General features: G+C 57.3%; 1 protein-coding gene across 1 annotated transcript; it reads left to right on the top strand.

Annotated features, from left to right (window-relative positions):
• The first annotated feature begins 7,448 nt into the window (after positions 1–7,448).
• OPRD1 (opioid receptor delta 1) lies at positions 7,449–18,021 on the top strand. Its single transcript, XM_050326087.1, has 3 exons — positions 7,449–7,858; positions 12,938–13,287; positions 14,085–18,021. Exons 1-3 carry the CDS (start codon positions 7,593–7,595, stop codon positions 14,615–14,617), a joined length of 1,149 nt encoding a protein of 382 aa, XP_050182044.1. The 5' UTR covers positions 7,449–7,592; the 3' UTR covers positions 14,618–18,021.
• The last annotated feature ends 1,781 nt before the right edge of the window (positions 18,022–19,802 follow it).

Below are 19,802 nucleotides of genomic sequence, written 5' to 3' on the forward strand. Positions count from 1 at the left end.
CTCTGGTCTCTCAGAGCTGATTGATGGGCAGGGAGCACCAGCAGCAGCTCTGCCCCCCAGCTCGGCGTCGCTCCCGGCAGCGGCGAGGGAAGCAGGTGGCAGTCTTGGAAACACCCGGCACTGGGCAGCCACCATCTGTGTCCCTGTGGGTGGAGGAGGTGCTGCCCTCCCCGGGAGCTCTCCTGAGGCCACCAGGACCAGCCAGGACAGATGGGAGCAGGCACCTGATGGTATCAGGCTGGGAACCGAAGCAAAGCAAAATCCCCAGCGCTGGGGAAGGGGCGGGGGAGGAACCCACGGAGGCAGCTGTGGCAGGGATGGCATCACCAGGAATGTTCATCCCCAGCCAACAAGGGATGCTGTTGGCTCTTCTGCTGGAGATCCAGCTTGGACAAGCCAGGGATGAGCTGGAAAGCAGGTGGCTGGTGACCAGAGAGCTTTGTTTGGGCTCTGGCCAAGCCTGTGTCCAGTCTGGCTCTGGCTGATCCCAACTCCTGAGCCCTTCAGAGCTCAAGGCAAGGAAAAATCCTGAGCTTTTCTGAGCCTTTTGGAGTGAGTGCTGCCCCAGCACTGAGCCGTCCCTCACCCCTGTGACATCCAGGACCAAAGCTGTGCAGGTGAGGGATGCTGTGGATGGACTCCCTGCACAAGTCCTGCCCTCAGGACCCTCTGAGCATCTTCAGAACTTCCCAAGATTCTGCCACAAACCCGAGCATCACTTCAGGACCTGCTCCTGAGAGCCCACACTTTGATGGGGACACTCTGCCCCATGGCCAGGCAGTGACCCTGCCCAGCCCTGGCACTGGCTCTGAGGTAACTGGGAAAAGATCCTTAATCCCAACCTGTAACCCCCCCTGCTCAGTCCCATCCCCTGCCTCCCTGATCTCCACATCTTGGCTCCTGGCAGGGACTGACTGGCATGAAAACAAAGAGCTGGTGGGAGTTGATGCTCTTTCTGCATCTCCAAACCACCCAGCTCTGCATCCTTCAGCCCCAAACCCAACCCTAGCCAGCCCCTCCTGTACTTTTCCACCAGTTTTCCACTGAAAAGAGGTTTCCTGTCAGCTCCCAACCCCAAAACAACCCACCCCACAGACTTTTGCAGGAGCACAAACAGGGGGAGGGAAGATTTGGGCTCTGTGTCCAGGGCAAGAGGCACCAAAGCTGCGCTCTGGGATTCAGCACAGTTAGAGAGCAGCAGGATTGCAGCAGGGATAGCACTGACCTGGATTCCCGACATCAAAGACAATACCAGCTTCCTCCCCAGCATCCCTGGAGCCCTCAGAGGAGGTGAATCAATGGGCTGAACGCCCACGTGTCCATCCCATCCCTGGCACTGGCACCCAGGATGGTGGGTGCTGGCAGGAGCATCCCCCCTGTGCTGCAGCAGAGAGCTAAAAATCTGCAGAAAATCTAAATACTGGGAGATAAAACTGCCTCCTCCATGATCAGGGTGGCCAAAGGTGACCCAGGGGGTCTAAGCCACGTCTGGCCTGGCTCTAACCCCCATCCTGCAGCTACAGGAACAGGCAGTGGCAAATCCCCTGTCAGATTCATGGAGGGGGACAAATGGATCTTATCCCTTAGGAAACCTGGCCCTAACAGTCCTCCCTGTCCCTTTCTAGTGCTACATGTCATAACTAGCCTCAGGCACCAGGACAAACGTTCCCCATGTCATGACAGGCCAGGGGCACCAGGATACACAGTCCCCATGCCCCAATCTCAAGGGACCTCCTCCCTGCTGAGGAAAACCCAGCCCCAGCCCCTCGGGCAGCCCAGGGGTCACAGTCACACCGGCTTCCCTCCACCAGCAGCAAAAAGCTTTATTTTTCCAGCCGGGCTCCGTCTGGGAGCAGCATCCCGGTCTGGGTTCCCCCTCCCCAAGCTGGCTCATTTATGAGATGACTCACAAGTTGTTAACGCTCCCGACGCGCATCGGATGGAAAGCAGCGCTGCCACCTCCGAGCGCCAGCCGGGGAGGGGGGGTGGTGGGTGGGGGGGCACATCCCGGGCTCCCGGCGCCCCGAAATCCAGGGAGACGCTGCCAGTTCCCAATCACTGCTCCATTGTCAGCCGACGGCAGCACAGAGGGGGGGCGGTAGGGTGGAGAAAATACCTAAATAAGCAACAATCAGGGAAAACAAAGGCTCCTGCGGGGATTGAGTCCCCCGGGGATGGGGTGTGATGCGCGTCCGTCCTTCGCTGCCGGAGCGGCATTCGTTGTCCCCATCCCTGTCGTTTTTATGGGGCCGGGTGAAGGAAAAGAGTTCGGCAGCCCCCTTCCAATAAAACAATCTCTTTGGAGGCATTTTTCAAGGGAAAGGGATGAACCAGCTGATGCACCCGCCCTGTGTTTGGAAGGACCCTCGGTGCCCTGCGTGGGAGCAGGAGGATCAGGGCAGGCTGGCACCGTCACCAGCCCGAGCCTGGCGAGGGGACAGTCGCCCTCATGTCCCGAGAAAATCTCAGGGATAGTGGTGGCATCACCCTCGGGACACCACCGACCTCCAGGAGGGGATTGTTGCCTGCAAGGTGCTCAGCAGTTTTCCCACCCAACCCCCAGATCCGATTCCGACTCCGGGCAGCCCGGTGTGCAAACCCTGCCCTCGGACACAGCCCCCCACCCCCAAAATGCCGAGGAAACAAAGCTGCAAACCCCCCCTGCCCCCCTCCCATGCAGCCACGCAGAATGGGGAGGCAGAGAAGAATCTCATCTAATTTTAACTCCCCTGACGGACGGGCTTTGTTCTTTCCAGCAGCTGCCCCGCAAGGTATGAAAACACTCAGATATGTTGACGTGGGAAAACAAAACACACAAATCAGCCCATTTTCCTCTTCAAGGCCGATTTATCTGGAGCTGTCAGTGGCGGGAGGAGAAGTGATGAGCCCTGGGGAGATGGGGGAGCAGCCTGGACTTGCAGCTCGGTGGGTACCGGTGCGGTTGGGATGCTCGTGGAGCATCTGGTCCATTCTCTCCAAAGCTCCAAAACATCTCAAATCTACAGAAAACAGAGTGACATTTTCTGCTGCAATTCCCCAAGGTGTGGTTCTGCACATGCCCTGGCTCATCCTCCTAAATGAGAGGAGCTGGGTGCCAGTGGAGCCACCCCCCAAAAAAAAAGTGGCTCACCACAAAATGAACTCCATCCTGGTGCCTGCACCGTGCTGACAGCTTGGGTTTCTGAGTTGGGATGGGGGATCAGACCCTGGAGAAGGGTAACAGCAGCTCAGGGCCAGCAGGGAGGGGCTGGCAAATCCCTCTGCAAGGGCTGGTGCATCACTTCTACAGGGGGATGGATGGAGGGATGGATGGATGGATGGATGGATGGATGGGTGGATGGATGGATGGATGGATGGATGGTGCAAACACAACCCTGCTCTTTTTGCATGTGTTTTTCACTATCAAGAGCAAAACCAGGCACATAACTCCTTCTCTTGGCAGGGTGCAGGTGAAACATTCCAGAGGCTTTCCAAGCAGCATCTGATTTTGACTTCCAGGGCAATGGATTTGTTGAGGGGTTTGTCCATTTGCTGCCCCAACAGGGTTATTTTGGGATGTGGTGCCTTTCAGCCACCGTGTCCCCATCCCCACAGGATCGATCACAGACACAGAGCTCCAGGCCTGGGCAGTATTTGCTTTAAAGGCAAAACCCTGCACAAATAAAATCCTCCTTTTGTAGCACTGGGAGGTGAGAGAGAGGCACAGGGACCATGAGGGAAGCAGGAGAGCCCAGGAGGAGACACTGGAGGCTGCTCCTCTTGCCAGAAACAACCCTCACCCCAGCTGAAAGCCCATACACTCGGCTGTCCCAGCACTGCTTCTTCAGGTTTGGGGATTAAAAAAACAGTAAAAAGGGAGCACTTCCATCCCCTGGAAGTGTCCAAGGCCAGGTTGGACAGGGCTTGGAGCAACCTGGGATAGTGGAAGGTGTCCCTGCCCATGGCAGGAGGTGGAAGGGAATGAGCTTTGAGGTCCCTTCCAGCCCAAACCATTCCATTACTCCATGATTCTATGAAGATGAGCACTATGGAAGAAGAATGAAAACTGAAGCTTCCCCTCTCTGCTCCACAGAGAGCAGCCCTGAAATGTCACAGGCAGGACTCCAGCTGGCTGCCAATCTGGAAGTGATATGAAAATGCCTAAATAATTGTTATATATTTATGTTTTAGACATGGATGTATTTCTATCACAGTTCTACACCTGGCAGAGCTGCCCTGGCTCCCACCTTGGCACAGGATGCAGCTCTGGTGTCACCAGAGCTCTGCCCAAGCCTCTCCCTAACAGGGCCGTGGCAGGACAAGGTGAGAAGCACCTACAGAGGCTCAGTGCCCTCCTGAATTCCCAAAAATCTTTGGGGAGAAACCTCCGCCTCCCCCATTTCCTCCTGCATTAAATTAACCTCCAGAGATTCCCATGGATTCTGGCTGGAGTCCTGCCAGAGCAGATTCAAGGCTCCTGCCTGTTATTTTTATGGCCACTTTAATTAAAACCCATAAATTCCAGAGGGGAAGTGGGTCTTCCCAGTGTGAAATACACTTTGTCAAGTTTGCAGCCTCTGAGTAAATCAAAGTGCTGCCGTCAGTGGCTCCAGCTGTAAATCCCCCTGGATGGATCCCAGCTCACCAGGCAGATGAGCACTGTGAATTTTCCTCCCTGACAGCCTCACCTCCTCGATTTGATTTATTATTTATACGTTTTTCAAGGTGTGGAGGAGAAAATAAGAAAATAAGAGCTAAGGCATTGCCATGGAGAACTTCCCAAGAGGAGCAATCCCTTGGGAGAGCGGGGCACGATCCAAGATCACGGAATCACAGGATGGGTTTGAACCTTAAAGATGATCCAGTCCCACCCCCTGCCATGGGCAGGGACACCTTCCAGTAGCCCAGGTTGCTCCAAGCCCTGTCCAACCTGGCTTTGGACACTTCCAGGGATGGAAGTGCCTCAGTTTCCCCAATTTTGGAAAGCCCATCCATGGCAGTGGTCGGGCTGGGCAGGCAGAGCAGCAACAACTGAGCACAGGCAGATCAACACCAAAGGCCTTTTAAAGATTTTTTTCATTTGTTTTATGTGTCCTCTGGGTTTATTTTTAACATTCCAGCTGAAAAAAAGAAAAAGAAAAAAAGAAAAAAAGAAAAAAGAGAAAGAATAAAATTAAAGCAGTGCCGGAGCTGAGCCGAGAGGACGTGTTTGCTGGGACCTGCCAGGATGATTAGTCCTTTGTGGATAACCCCTTGGAAAAGGGTCAGGGTGGGGGCTCCGGCCGTGCCGGGGGCCAAGGAAAGGGATGAGTCCTCTTCCAAAGAGCTCCTCAGCCGCGTTAAAAGCTGTTTTACACTCCTCGACCTGACGTTTTCCTCCCGCTGGGAGTGATCAGGAGCCCTCCTGCGTCAGAGCCGGGCAGGGCAGGGACTCAACACCTCGCTCTGGGTCTGGGAGGGGGTTTTCACCCCGGGAAGGTCCTTAAACCCCGTGTCCTGCACCACGTGCAGGGTGCACCCCTCTGTCCTGCCTCGTCACAGGGATGGGAACACCCTGCAGGTAGACAGGGTGGTGCATCCCAAGCGCAGCACCCAAGATAACGCACATTAAATCCATCCCTGCGCTCCCAGTTCCCTCCTGGACCCCTCCCACCACCCCTCTGGGACAAAGCCAGGGCCACCAAACCCCTCACTGTGCTGACAGAAATCCACGGCACGTTGTTCCTGCCTCCCCGCTCAGCGGCCCCGGAGCTGGATGCCATCTGAACCACGGGATGAATGAAAAGCCATTAATTCCCTCCTGGGCGTTTTTATGAGGCTCTTGATGAAATGTCTGGATGCTTCAGCACTGCAGGAGTTTGATGCTGGCAGAGCTCTGTGCAAGGCTGAAAACCCCGTCTCCAGGGCTGAACCAGCTGCTGGTCTCTCCTCCAAGTCCTGTGTCCCCTAATCCACCCCTCCTGAGCCAAAAGCACCCAAAATTGCACCAAATCGTCCTCCCCAGGCACACCCAGCGCTGCCCCGGGGTGGTGAATTAATCCATCCCCAAAGCAAATAGAGGGGGACACCCCAAATGTGGGTACCCCCCTCCACTGGGGCTCCAGGAGAAATAAGGCTCTTAGGGTTTGCAAATTCTGAAAGGGGGGAGCCCTGCCAGAGGAGGGGGGTCCTGCCCCAAGGATCCTTGGAAAGGGGAGGGTGAGCCTCAGCACCCTGCAAAGCCCAGCTCTGTTGAGCAGGTGGTGCTGATGGGTCTGTGTTTGCACCCCCACCCTGCAGCTTCCCCCTAAACCCCTCAGCCTGCAGCAGCAGCTCTCCTAAGACCCCCAGGAACCCTCTTTAACCCCTCGAGCATCCCTCTTTATCCCCTCCCAAGGTTCCCTCCTAAGTCCCCCCAGCACTGCTCCCCAGATCCCTCTTCAGCATCCCCCCAAACCCTTCACTCAGAGTACCCTCCCATCCTCCCCCCTGCCCAGCATCCCTACAAAGCCCCCCTGCTGCCACTATCGCTCCAATTCCTTCCTGAATCCCCCTGTAACCTCCTCCCAAACCTCCTCAGCACCCCAAACCCACCCGGCACCACAACATATGTGGGAGGGGGTGGGAAAAGAGAGACGGGGGGGAAAGGTGGAGGGACTGGAGAGCCCCCGGTTTGTTTTGGGGACAAGGGGGCTGGTTTTCCCCCCTCTTTCTTCCACTTCCAGACAAAGAAAACTCGAAACAGCCACAACGTCGGGATCCATCTCAGCCCCCCTCCTCCAGCCCGGGGACCCCCGGGACGATCGGGGCCGCCCCCGCAGCCCTCGCCGGGGATAGGGGAAGGCAGGGATAGGGGAAGGCAGGGACCGGGAGGGATGTGGGGACAGGGAGTGGGGTGGGGAAGACAGGCAGGGATGGAGGGGAGAGGCAGGGATGGGGAGGGGGGGGTGCAGGTGGGGACCTGGGTGGTGGGAAGGGAAGCAGGAATTGCTGGGGGGGCGAGGGTCGGGCAGGGGATGGGAAGGCAGGACCGGGAGGGGAGGATGGAAGGGATGGGGAGGAGAGAGAGACAAGCGGGGCGGGGTCTAGGGGCGCAGGTAGGGATCAGAGGGGGGGAGAAAGGAAGGAAGGAAAGGAGGGATGGGGGCAGGCAGGGATAGGGGGGACAGGCAGTGATGGGGAGGGAGGGGCAGGGATGGAGGGAGCAGGTAAGGAGGGGGGAATCAGACAGGGATACGGGGAGCAGGTAAGGATGGGGAGGACGCAAACAGGGATGAAGGAAAAAGAGATCGGGGAGGGAAGATAAGGACCTGCCGCGGGGAGAAAGGCGGCAGGCAGGGACCGAGGGGGAGGAAGGCAGGGACGCGGCAGCGCGGGGGGGACAGGTAGGGAGCAGGGGGAGAGGAGAGCAGGCAGGGAGCGGGGGGGGTGCAGGCAGGCGGGTGGGGGGCGGGCAGGCGAACAGGGCCGCCCCCGCCCCACGTGGCTCGGGGGACACGCGGGTTTATAAAGCGTCCCCGGCCCCGCGCGGGTGCGGGAGCGGCGGCGGCGGCACCGGGCGGGAGCGGGGCTCGAACCCGCGGTGCTCGGGTGCGCCCCGGGAGCCCCGACGGGGCCACGGCCGCCCAAGGGCCATGGAGCTGCCCACGGATGTGGCCATGGATGTGGCCATGGAGCTGAGCACGGTGCTGCCCTCGGTGCTGCCCTCGGCCGCCGCCACCCCCTGGGACAACGGCACCGCCTGGGACCCCCTGCCCGGGCACGGGGGCAACGAGACGGGCCCGCCGAGGGCCAAGAACGCCACGTCCATCCTGATCGCCATCGTCATCACCGCGCTCTACTCCGTGGTGTGCGTGGTGGGGCTGCTGGGCAACGTCCTGGTCATGTACGGCATCGTCAGGTGAGAGCGGGGCATGGGGGGCGGGTGACAGGGCAGAGGGAGCCGGGGCGGGCTGGGGGTGAGTGTGCAGCACCTGCGAGGTGTGAGAGGGCAAGAGGAGCGGGTGTGCACCGAGTGTGAGACAGCACCGGGGTGAGGCGGCAGCAGGAGTGAGTGTGTGCATCAGGAGAGTGCAGAGGGGCGAGTGTGAGCGTGCACCGGGGGTGAGACAGCACCAGGAGCGAGCGTGTGCCACGTGTGAACCAGCAGCAAGGTGAGGGTGCACGAGGGATGAGCGTGAGTGTGCCCAGGGTGTGAATCTGAGTGTGCCCAGGGTGTGAATCTGAGTGTGCCCGGGGTGTGAGTGTGCCCGGGGTGTGGGCAGGAGGAGGGAGGGTGGGCGTGCACCGGGTGCTGCGAGCAGGCTGCACCGAGATGGGTGTGACACGCGTGTGCGTAGCGTGTGTGTCCAAGCACACACACGTGTGTGTGTGTGGGGGGTCCAGGTGCTGTGCGAGGGGTAAAAGCAGAGGCTATGTGGGCACGGAGCAGCTCGTGGGAGGGGTGGGGAGAGGCAGGGGAGCCGCGTTTGGGGGGACGGCCCGACCCGAGCAGTACTGAGTGTCCCCTAGCCCTGTGTGAGGGAGAGGAACCGCAGGGCTGGGCACGCTGGGGGCTGGGAGCTGCCCTGATCACAGACCCCCCACACACACACACCCGGGGCAGAGGGGCTGGTGGGCTCCCACTGGCACCACCCCACTCCATGAGAGAGAATTACCCATCCAGCCCATCCCCAGCTCCTGCTCCTGCCGGCGGCTCCCGCAGCCGCCCGACTCCTGCTCTGCTCTAACAAAGAGCCAGAGCCGCGTGGCCCGGCCCCAGCTCCCACCTTCCAGCTCCCACCACGGCCGAGCTGTCCCTGAGCCCCCAGCGCGGGGGTACCAGCTCCAGCGGCAGAGAGACCCCTCTCCTGTCCCAGGGGAACCCAACTCCTCCTTTGGCTCCATCCAGGACCTTGGCATCTTTGTTGAGGCTTTCCCTGGGCAGGGAGGGGGGCTGAGGGGTCTCTGCACGCCAGGACAAGCAACAGGACCCCAACACCCCCCATGTTCAAGATGGGGCACTGCTGTGTGCAGCCTGGCACCTGTGCTGAGGTACAAAAGCTCCCGTCAGCCCCTTTGTCCGAGGCACTGGTTGGTCCTGCCTGAACAAGATGGAATGTGGGACAATAAAGCCGAGTCTTGCAGAGCACAGGACCAGCATCAGCAGTGGGGGGGGGCTGTCAGAGCCCACCCCATGGCCCCCAGACCCTGCTGGCAGTGGAGGACAGGGCTGTGCTCACTGTCCCACTGCTGTCACACTCTGCACTGGCACAGACTCCTGCACCTCCAGCCTGGCAGGAGGGAGCACAGGGGTCTCACTGGGTGCTGGCCTTTGCACCCCACACACACGCTGGAGGGGTCTTTTCCTGGGCTCCAGGATTTGTGGGATTAACCCCAATTCCCATCGCCTCAGCGGTTGTTGTAACCCCAGCCTGGCCAAAACTCCCGGGAGCCAAACCAGAGCTGGTGGCAACCCGGCCAAATCCCCATTTTTTAACCATTTCCACGCCCTTTTCCCATCCCTGTCAGTCCACAGCGATGGTTACAGGAGGTCAGCACTGCCTGTGCAGGGATAAATGTGGTGACTCACCGGAGGGGAGGAAATGAGCCTGAAACGTATCCGTGAGCCACTCTGGGCTGCCCATCACCCTCGTGTGATCCCCCCCACAGCCCCAGCTCCCCACTCTTTGGGTTGTGCCTTCAGTCATCCCGCAGGGTGGGTGATGGGGACAGGGGTTGGGGTGTCACTGCCTGACCTGACCTGACACCCAACAGGATTTTTCAGCCACTCGAAGCGGAGTTAAAAATGAGCCCTGGTCTGAAAAAGCAAATTGAGGTAATTGCGGCAGAGTCAGAGCCACGAGCGGTGTCAGGGTGAGGGATGAGTGTTATTAGACCCCCTCCAGCTGCTTCTGCTCGGCAGGGAGAGAGGGGAGGGTGTTTTAAAGAGACCAGTGTCACGTGTAAACCACATCTTCCCTGTTTTACTCACTGAGTAACCTCACCTTAACCAGGCTTTAGCAGGCCTGACTCTCCAGATCCACAGATCCCATCACCGTGGCTTCCAGCCTCCCATTTCCCACCTGATTCTGGAATTAAACACAGAATCGTAGAATTGTGGAATGATTTGGGTTGGAAGAGACTTTAAGACCATCTCGTTCCACCCCCTGCCACGGGCAGGGACACCTTCCACTATCCCAGGTTGCTCCAAGCCCTGTCCAGCTCAGCTCTGAACACTTCCAGGCATGGGGAATGTCTCCCATGGAGTGAATAAACACCATCCTCCGAGCTCCTGGCTCAGGAGTGGCTGTGGTGATGTGCCCTCATCCTTCCCTTGGCCAAGCCTGCCAGGAGCCTCCCAGGGTTCCTTGGCTTTTAGCAGCTCCAGGAGTTTTTTTCTTTCGCTTATTATTCACTTTTTCTTTCGCTTATTTATTTTCCGAGAGGTTTGGAGAGGACGTGGGGGTCCCTACTTGGGAGTCCAGCCTGGAATGCAGAACTGCCCTGTGCTTGTTCCATCCCCTCCCTCCCCTCCTCTCCATCAACACCTCCCAGACTGTTCCGTTCAAGTGCGTAACTTCCCAATCAAGGCGCTCGCTTAATTACGAAGGGTTTGGCAGCCTGGGGAGCTCCATCAGCAGCAGAGGACGGTTCTCTCTAATGGGGGCAAGAAACCTCTTTCCTGCAGCAGCAGCTTCCTTTGCAGCTCGGAGGGGGGGTCACCAGGATGGACCCCCCACCCTGTGCAGGGGGTTGGAACCTCAGCTCAAGCCTGGAGGGGGCTGAATCCTGCCCCAAAACCCCGGTGCTGAGGGCTGAGGTGTCATCCCCATCATCCCAGTCAGTTATCCCCATCACCATCCCAGTCAATCCATCATCCCAGTCATGCCCATCATCATCCCAGTTATCCCCATCACCGTTTTACCCTCACCAGCCCCATCCTGCCCAGGGAGAGGGCAAAAGCCTCAGCCCCTCCTGTCCTCCACCCCTGGCACATCTGGCAGGGGTTGGGAAGTGCTTACCCAGCACACCTGGCAGAGCACAGAACGAATAACTGGGGTTTTTTTTGCCCCATTTTACTCAAAACCCCAGAGCCCAGGGACGTGTGAATGCACCTGAACCTGTTTGTTTGCAGGAGAGGCAAAGCCTGACAATACCACAAATTCTCAGCTTTTGTTTGTTTGTTTGTTTGTTTGTTTAACCTGGAAGGAAACTTTTCCAAGAAGAGATGCATTTGCAAAAGCGCCCGGAAAATAACGCTAAAGAGAACTGAAAAGGGCTTTTCAAGGGCAAGACATTTTTTAATGCCGTATTTAAAATGAATAAAACAAAACCAAAAGAAAAAAAAACCACAAAAGCTCAACTCGAATATTTCCGCCCTTGGGCAAGGGGCTGCCATTTGCAGCCACGGTGAAGGAGACAAGGAACGCTGTTGGAGCTGGGATGAGCTGCTGTTTTCTTTATTTTTTTTTTTTCTCCCCAGAGAGAAATGGATTTTTTTTTCAGCCTCCAGCTCCTGGTTCTGCTGACAGCAGGACCTGGTGGGTCTCTGTCCCCACTGACACGCTCTCCTGACCTGCTGAGATGCAGAAAGGACAAAGGGAAGGGGTTGGGCAGCACCACCACCAATCCCAGCCCAATTTCCATCTCTCTCGTAGGTTCCCTTCAGGGACTGGAAGGCCACAATTAGGTCACCCCAAAACTTCTCTTCTTTCCTACAGCAGCCTGGTCTCCTGGCTTCCAGTCAGAGCAGCATCACCTGAGATGGGAACTCCAAGAAAAACCGTCTTTTCATCCAGCAGCCAAGGGTTCTCTCTCCCTGCCCCAGGCCAGCGATGCCACGGGCAGGTCTAGCCATGCACAGAGATGCTCGTGTGCAAACCCCGTTGTTAATTAATTAGGGTGCATCCAAACGAGCTCGGGGCTGCTGAGGATGCTCAGAGCTACGAGGATTTGCTGGAAGGGAGCACAGGGAAGGGCTGGAGCTGCTGGTGCAGCCCTGCCCTTAACCCAACCAACAGAGCCACAGAGCTGCCCCCACCCAACCCCAACGTGCTGCCCTTTGGGGACCCCCAGCAGACCCCTCAGCATCCACTTCCAACCCACCACAACACTCAGAGCATCCTTGAGCAGCTCCTGTGGGGGCTGGATGCTCCCAGGATGCACACACACACATCCCTGCTGCCCTGGCATCCACCAAAACTTTGCCTCATCCCTTCAGGAACGGTTTGGGAACGCAGGACCAGGCGTTTCTCTTGCCGTGATGTGACAAGGACCAGAGCCAGCCCTTGCCAAATGCCCCAGGAGAATCAGCCAGGCTTCCCCAAAGGTTCTGGAGCTCCAGGCTGGCTAATTGGGCTGTTTCCAGATGGCCTGTTTCCGGGGGTAATCGATCCAATTTCTGCAAGTAAACTTGACAGGGAAGCAGGCTGGATAATCACGAGTTACTGGGTGGAAAATCAGATGGAGGAGGGTTGGGAGGATAAAGGACGTGGTGCAACTGAGTCAGGGAGATGGAGTAAGTTGATCTCATTGGAGAATTGACTTCTCTGGAAAGTTCTTCCTTGCTTTGAATAAAGGCAGGCATGGACTGAGTGCCACCTCCCTGGACATGAGATAACCACTGTGGCAGGGGTCAAACCCCCTCCAACCTGACCTTGGACACTTCCAGGGATGGGGCAGTCACAGCTTCTCTGGGCAACCTGTGCCAGGACCTCACCACCCACACTGGGAAGAATTTATCCCATCTAACCCTGTCCCCTGGCAGTGTCCTGTCACTCCAGGCCCTTGTAAATAGTCTCTCTCCTGTAAACAGTCCCTCTCCAACTTTCCTGTCAGCTCATTCAGGCACTGGAAGGCCACAGTTAGGTCACCCTGGAGCCTTTTCTTCTCCAGGCTGAACAATCCCAATTCTCTCACAGCTCAATGTCCTTCCTCAACGTGCTCCCTGGTACACCTGGAAGGGCCCTGACCCCCCTGTGACCTCTCCCTTCCCCAGGTACACCAAGATGAAGACGGCCACCAACATCTACATCTTCAACCTGGCGCTGGCTGACGCGCTGGCCACCAGCACGCTGCCCTTCCAGAGCGCCAAGTACCTCATGGAGACCTGGCCCTTCGGGGAGCTGCTCTGCAAGGTCGTGCTCTCCATTGACTACTACAACATGTTCACCAGCATCTTCACCCTCACCATGATGAGCGTGGACCGCTACGTCGCCGTGTGCCACCCGGTCAAGGCCCTGGACTTCCGCACGCCGGCCAAGGCCAAGATCATCAACGTCTGCATCTGGGTGCTCTCCTCCCTCATCGGGGTGCCCATCATGATCATGGCGGTCACCAAGTCAAAAGGCAAGTGGTTTTTTGTGGGGATGTGTCCCCTCCTGTCCTATCTGTGCATCCCAGGAGTGACCTGGAGAACTTGGCGCCCGCAGCGGGTTTGGGGTCGGTGGTGGGCACCTCTCCGTGGGACCATAAATGTGTCCTGTCATGGGAAAGGCATCATGGTGCTATTTTTCCATCTTGGAAAGTGTTCCAGACATTGTCTGCCCTTCCCCTTAGGGCTGGGACACCACACCCTTCCCCATCTCCAGTCCAACCAGTGCCCCTGCCCCGCTCCTGGGGTGCAGATTGGTTACAGCGTGGTGCTAATGATGCCAACCACTGAACCAAGGGTTCAACCCCGTGCTGGCCATTTCACTTAAGGGCTGATGATCTTTGTGGATCCCTTCCAACTCAGAATATTCTATGAATATCTGAAATCAGGTTCCTAAGAACACCCCTGGTGGTGCTGCGAAGTCCCCAGCTGGCCCACGCTGAGATCTGCAGTTCCTGTGTGGGGACAGCAGCCCTTGGCTGCTGGGAAAGCTCTGGGCATCCCAAGGAAGTGGATGGGGACGTGGTGGATGTGTCCACCACAGGGATTGGGAGGAGGTGGCGTGGGGGTGGCCCAGGAGGCTCTGCAGGGGTCAGGTCACTGCACCCACTGTGGGCTGGTGGCTCTGGGGAGCCTCTGCCAAGAGCTGGCAGGTGGGAATGCATCTCCCTGAGGTTTCAACAAGCACGGACGTGCCCAGCCATGACCAGAAGGCTGAGTATCCACAGCAGAGCCCCCCCAGCTCCCTCTGTGACCCCCCTCTCTCCCGCAGACGGGATGGTGCTGTGCACCCTGCAGTTCCCTGACCCTCCCATCTACTGGGACACCGTCACCAAGATCTGCGTCTTCATCTTCGCCTTCCTGGTGCCCATCCTGGTCATCACCATCTGCTACGGGCTGATGATCCTGCGCCTGAAGAGCGTCCGCCTCCTCTCGGGCTCCAAGGAGAAGGACCGGAACCTGCGGCGCATCACGCGCATGGTGCTGGTGGTGGTGGCCGCCTTCATCATCTGCTGGACCCCCATCCACATCTTCGTCATCGTCTGGACGCTGGTGGACATCGACAAGAAGAACCCCTACGTGGTGGCCAGCCTGCACTTCTGCATCGCCCTGGGCTACACCAACAGCAGCCTCAACCCCGTCCTCTACGCCTTCCTGGACGAGAACTTCAAGCGGTGCTTCCGGGAGTTCTGCCTGCCCTTCCGAGCCCGCGTGGACCAGAACAGCTTCTCCCGCGCCCGGAACACCACGAGGGAGCAGGTGTCCACCTGCACCCCCTCGGAAGCCCCCAACAAGCCGGCATGACTAGGCGTGGGCAGCCCCCAGCGGGGCTGCCGGGGACGCGGAGGGGACGACCTGCGCTCGGAGGTCACCCAGGTCACCACCACGGAGTTCTGAGCAGAGCGGTGGCACCGCCGGGTGACGCCCCGGGGGTTGTGCCCGCAGTGACTGCAGAGACTTTGGTTGTCCCAGGAGAAGCGGGATGGGGGAAGCAGGACTTGCCGAGCGGGGCAGGGAGAGGATCGGGACAAGAATCAACCCGGGCAGAGCTGCTCTGCTGCTGCTCCCACCCTGACTGAGGCCACCCAGCAAGGGCTGTCACCCTCCCAAACGTGGCTCTCTGCAGAGCCCAGGACACCAGGACTGCAGTGTCCATGTGCTTCTCCTCCTGCAGGGGCCAAGGTGGCACCACAGCCCATGGCAAGAGGGGAAACGCTCCCGTGGCATAAGGGGACTGTGCCAGGGGGTGATTGTAGGACCATGGAATCGTTCAGGTTGGAAAAGCCCTCTGACCCATGGCCACCAAGGCCACCACTGACCCATGTCCCCGAGTGCCACATCCACAGGGCTTTAAATCCCTGCAGGGATGGGGACTCCACCACTGCCCTGGGCAGCTGTGCCAGGGCTGGACAGCCCTTTCAGTGAAGAAATGTTTCCTGCTATCCAACCTAAAGCTCTCCTGGCACGACCTGAGGCTGTTTCCTCCACCAGATGATGGGACATCAGTCCATCCCCCTCTGAGCTGTGTCCAAGAAACAACCAGAGCCGGGAAGAGAAAATGATGTCGCTTCAGAGACTGTAATCAAAGAGCTCCAGATCCACACCTGGAGTCCTTCAATCTGGGACTGCTCCCAGAGAAGAACTTTCTACCACTGATGTCATTACTCTGTTATTTAGAGACCTCTGACTGCAGCCAGGGCAGCCCTGGACATGGGTGTGATGCTGGGAATACGGATGCAGCCAGGGCATACCTGAAGCTGACTCTTTACCCACGTGCCAGTGCCAAATTCCCTGTGCCCTGCATCCATCAAGGTGACAGGGAGCTGATGAAGACATTAAGCCCGAGAAGAACCTCATTAAGGGAGTAATTTGTGGGCACTCGAGTTGTTTCTCGCAGTGCTAAAGCAGTTAGGCTGGAACAACGGGCAGTGCCAAGGGCTCTGCCTTCCCTGCCCATCAGGAGAAGGCTGAGCAACAGCACTGCCCAGATTTCCAGAGCAGAGCCAAAAAGGATGGGATGGGGCTGTGCTATTTTGTGTTTTTTAGGAGAAGATGAAAAAACTATTCCCTTTCTTTCACAATTCCCCAAGCAGGGACAGAGGCTGTGCAGGCACCGAGCAAGGACCCACAGCCTGCAAGAGGCAGAGATCTGGGGGTCTCAGCTCTCATCTGGATGGAGCAGCATCCCCCTAAAGGCATGGCCGAGCTCCAGCTCCCACCACATCCTGCAGGAGCCACATCACCTGCAGCTGAACGATGACTGATGGGTGCTCCCCCTCCCCGAATCCCCCCGTCAGCCCCGTGCCACACCCCTGAGCCACCACTTGTCCTTGTTGTCCCCTTGCCACCGTCATTGCCAGGCAGTCAGACAGCCCGGGGAGGAGGAGGGGGGTGCTTGGAGGAAGCAGGAACAGCAGTGAGTGCACAAATTGGTGCAGCTGGAGGAAGCAGGCGAGCGCTGGGGGCACCTGGGGCTCTCGGGCTGGAGGCAGAGCCTTGCCTTGTGTCTGGTTTCTCCAGTTGCATCAATTTAGTCTAATAACGGCCATTACTTCTCCTCAGCAGCCCCACCTTTCTCCAGAGCCTGTGGAAATTGCAGCCTTCCTTGTTAGGAAGACATGAGGCAGCCAAGGCCAATTTCTGTTTCAAAGGAATCGAGTAGGGTGAAATTGCCCATTTGGGTCTCAAATCAATTGTGCTGGAGGATCCTCCTCCTCCTCTGCCTGCACCGTGTCAACCTGGCACAGGCAAAAGCCTCTTGCTCAGTGTTACATCCACCTGGACATCTGCAGCTCGTGCCCAGGGCTCCTCAGGATCCCTTTGCAGGCACGGATGGAGTCCTGGATCACTGGCTTGGGTTCCTCATCCTCTGCTGCCACAACTCGTGGAGCATCGGGTGAGGGAAGGCAGGGTGGGCTCCAGGGCAGGAACTGGGGAGAAACCCCCAGGGTCCCACAAGGCTGAGTTTCAGCTCCTTGAGAAGAGAGGCTGAAGTGCCCAGAGGGTTGGAGACCATCCTTTAGCTGTCCACACCCAGGGCAGAACCCTCAGCAGCCTGTGGTGGGAAAGGTTTGCAGCTGGTTGATGGCGAGGACCTGGCCACGGTGGGATTTTGGGATGAACCACCTGGCTGGATGCTGTGGAGTGGGACATCTTGGGGGTTCTCTCCTGGCTTGAGCACGAAGCTGAATTCCAGCTTGGTATCTCAGTTTGGGGGGCACCCCTAAAAGACGTGGTGACCCCAAATCGGTGATCTCTTCAACCCGCCAGTGCCTCAGAGCGCCCTAAAATCCAACCCCGTGACCAAGGCTGGGAATGGCACGACGGAGAGCAGCTCTTCCCACGGCAGGGGAGGAACAGGGACACAGGGAAGGTGAACCCCACCATCAGGGATGGGGCATCTCTGCCCTGGTGCAGCCCCTCTGAGGACGTGTCATCGAGTGGGGGGCACGAGCGAGCCCCCCACCAGTGCTGGGGCCCGTGGGCTGCCCTGAGGCTCCACAGGCAGCTCAGCCCCCCTCCAATTTCCCATCCCCACGGGGCCTTTTTTCCATCTGCCGAATTCCCAGCCTGCTGGGACACGTGCCTGCCGTGGCCTTAAAGCGGGTTAAGAGGCTCCAAGTCATTACTTTTTAAAATGCCACCGTGCTTGGGCAGAGCTCTGAGCCCAGGAAACGTGGCTTTCCCGAGCTCTGGCTTTGCTGACTGACAGAATATTCCCGGGAAAAAGGGGACACGGGAGGAGAGCACCACACTGGAGCACGTGGGGGTGGCACAAGGACCTTGAGCATCCCGTTCTGGCAGCAGCCTGGCAGGGATCTTGGGGGCTGATCCAGCTTCTCCCCTCCCAAAAACACAGCTGTGCCGGCCCCTCGTTTGGGTTGGGAAAGTGAGGGGGAATCCTGACCCTGGGGAACACCACTGGGATGCTGGGAGGGAGCTCTGTGTGTTCTTATATAAATATATCTGTATGTATATGTGTCTCTAGGTGTATGAAGTCAAAGTGACCCCAAGGGCCCCCCCTCCCACCCCCTGCTACAGCAGCTGCCCCGAGTGTGGTGGAGCTGAATTCACCATGCCCACAGCACCTCACCAAGTGCTTCAGCCACTATTTCCAGCTGCAGCCCTTGGGATTTTGGGCTTTTTCGGTGGCTATTCTGTATAGGAACCCTGCTTTCTAAAAAATAAAATAATACAGCAAAATGAAATTGGAGAAAGGGTGCTTTTTCCAGCTCTCCTGCGGCTCTCAGGCATTGAAAATGAGAAGGGTGTGGCTCAGGGGGGTGTTTTGGGGAGTGATGGGAAAGGAAATGACCTCTAAATTTACTCTTTGCTCTTCCCCGTGATGATGGGGAGGTCCTGGAATGGATTTCCCAGAGAAGCTGTGGCTGCCCCTGGATCCCTGGAAGTGTCCAAGGCCAGGTTGGAGGGGGCTTGGAGCGACCTGGGCTAGTGGAAGGTGTCCCTGCTCATTGCATGGGTGGAATAAAATGATCTTTAAGGTCCCTTCCAATCCAAACTGTTCCATGATCCTAAATTCAAGCTCTAAAAGCTCACCTGGACTTAGAAAAACTCACCTTTACGAACCCCTGAGACCCTTTAGCTGAAGTTATTTCCAAGCCTTGGTAATAAAAAGCCTCTGTTGCTGCTGGTCATCAAGATACAATTTCATTTTAACAGCCCAGCAGCTCGAATTCTGGCCCAAATTACATTTTTTGCAATTTAAATGCAAATGAGGGTTTAGTGAAAAAAAAACAACAGAAACGGGTGTTGGAGCCTGAAACTCCTCTTGGGCTTACTGAGACTTTGCATTTTAAGGTATTTCTCACTTCTGTTTGCGATTTCCCAGGGCAAGGGGGAACCATAAAGAGCACGGGGTGGGTGTGTGAAATCCAGAATTCCAGCCTGGGGGTGGTGGGGCACCTCTCCAGGACCCCTCTCCATCTCCCAGCTCCCTGGGCAATGGGAGCCAGGCCCCGACTCCAGCGATTTCACAGCCCAGTTAAACCAGCAGCTGAATAATGCAGCGACCTGTGCCGGCCCACGGGAGCTGCCACACACCTACCAGCTATTTCCAGGGACTCCTTCAGCCCTAAATCACGTTTCCCACTGCAGAAAACGTCCTTTCCCCCTTTTCTTTCTTTACTTAATCCGCCAAACAATGAGCCCTGATGTATCAGGCTTTATTTTTACACGTGTGATTAATTAGGATGACGCCAGTTCCTTTGTCTGCAGGTTTAGGCTTACTTTAGGATAAAATTAATAATGCAGGTGGCAATGAGGGGATTTGGTTTTCCTGGGGAGGGCAGGGGGGACATCTCCTCGCCCTGGAGCAGCCAGGGGTGCATCCAGGCTCTCAGCTCTGCAGGGATGCTTGTCTTGCAATTCATCATTTAGGAGGGGGGAAAAAACCCACGACATTATAAATAATTCCTAGAGGCTTTTTTTTTTCTCCTGTCAGAGTTACAAATTCTCTCGATTTGTGCTTTATTTTTTATTCCCTGAGTAAACAGGACTGGGAGGAAGGGAAGGGGGAGCGCTGAGGCTCCTCTGGGCAGGGATGGAGCCACAATCCCATTCCCTCAGCTCCCAAGGGATGTCCTGAGCCGGGTGAAAAGTTTTCCTTCTTTTTGCCCTGTTGTTACAGGACTTGAACAGTTTTGGGAGAGGGGCAGAGACACCCACACATCACTCATTTCAGCCCAATTCCCGTCCCCGAAACACCCAACACGCTCCTCTACCAGGAACCACACCAGATCATTACATATTCCTGTTATCCTGGGGTGTACTGGCCAGATTCCAGCCTTAATGACAGGATTCAAGGAGGTGACATAGCCCAGTGCAAGGACCAAACTCTCTCGGTTGCTTGCAGACCCATCATTAAACCCCGACAACAGGCAGCTTGGCCATAATTAAAGCTCGTTTCCTCTTCCAGGCAGGAAAGGGAGAATAAGAAAACAACCCAGTGTCCTCCAAACCCTCCTGAAGA

Source organism: Myiozetetes cayanensis, unplaced genomic scaffold (genome assembly GCF_022539395.1).
Source record: "Myiozetetes cayanensis isolate MyiCay16 unplaced genomic scaffold, myiCay2020 scf31, whole genome shotgun sequence".
NCBI lineage: Eukaryota > Metazoa > Chordata > Aves > Passeriformes > Tyrannidae > Myiozetetes > Myiozetetes cayanensis.

What these genes read in the sequence shown, in the direction of transcription:
- OPRD1 (XM_050326087.1), top strand. Translation starts at nt 7,593, where the DNA reads ATGGAGCTGCCCACGGATGTGGCCATGGATGTGGCCATGGAGCTGAGC. An exon ending in GTCATGTACGGCATCGTCAG is followed by an intron (nt 7,859 to 12,937) that starts GTGAGAGCGGGG and finishes TCCCTTCCCCAG; the next exon opens with GTACACCAAGATGAAGACGG. An exon ending in GGCGGTCACCAAGTCAAAAG is followed by an intron (nt 13,288 to 14,084) that starts GCAAGTGGTTTT and finishes TCTCTCCCGCAG; the next exon opens with ACGGGATGGTGCTGTGCACC.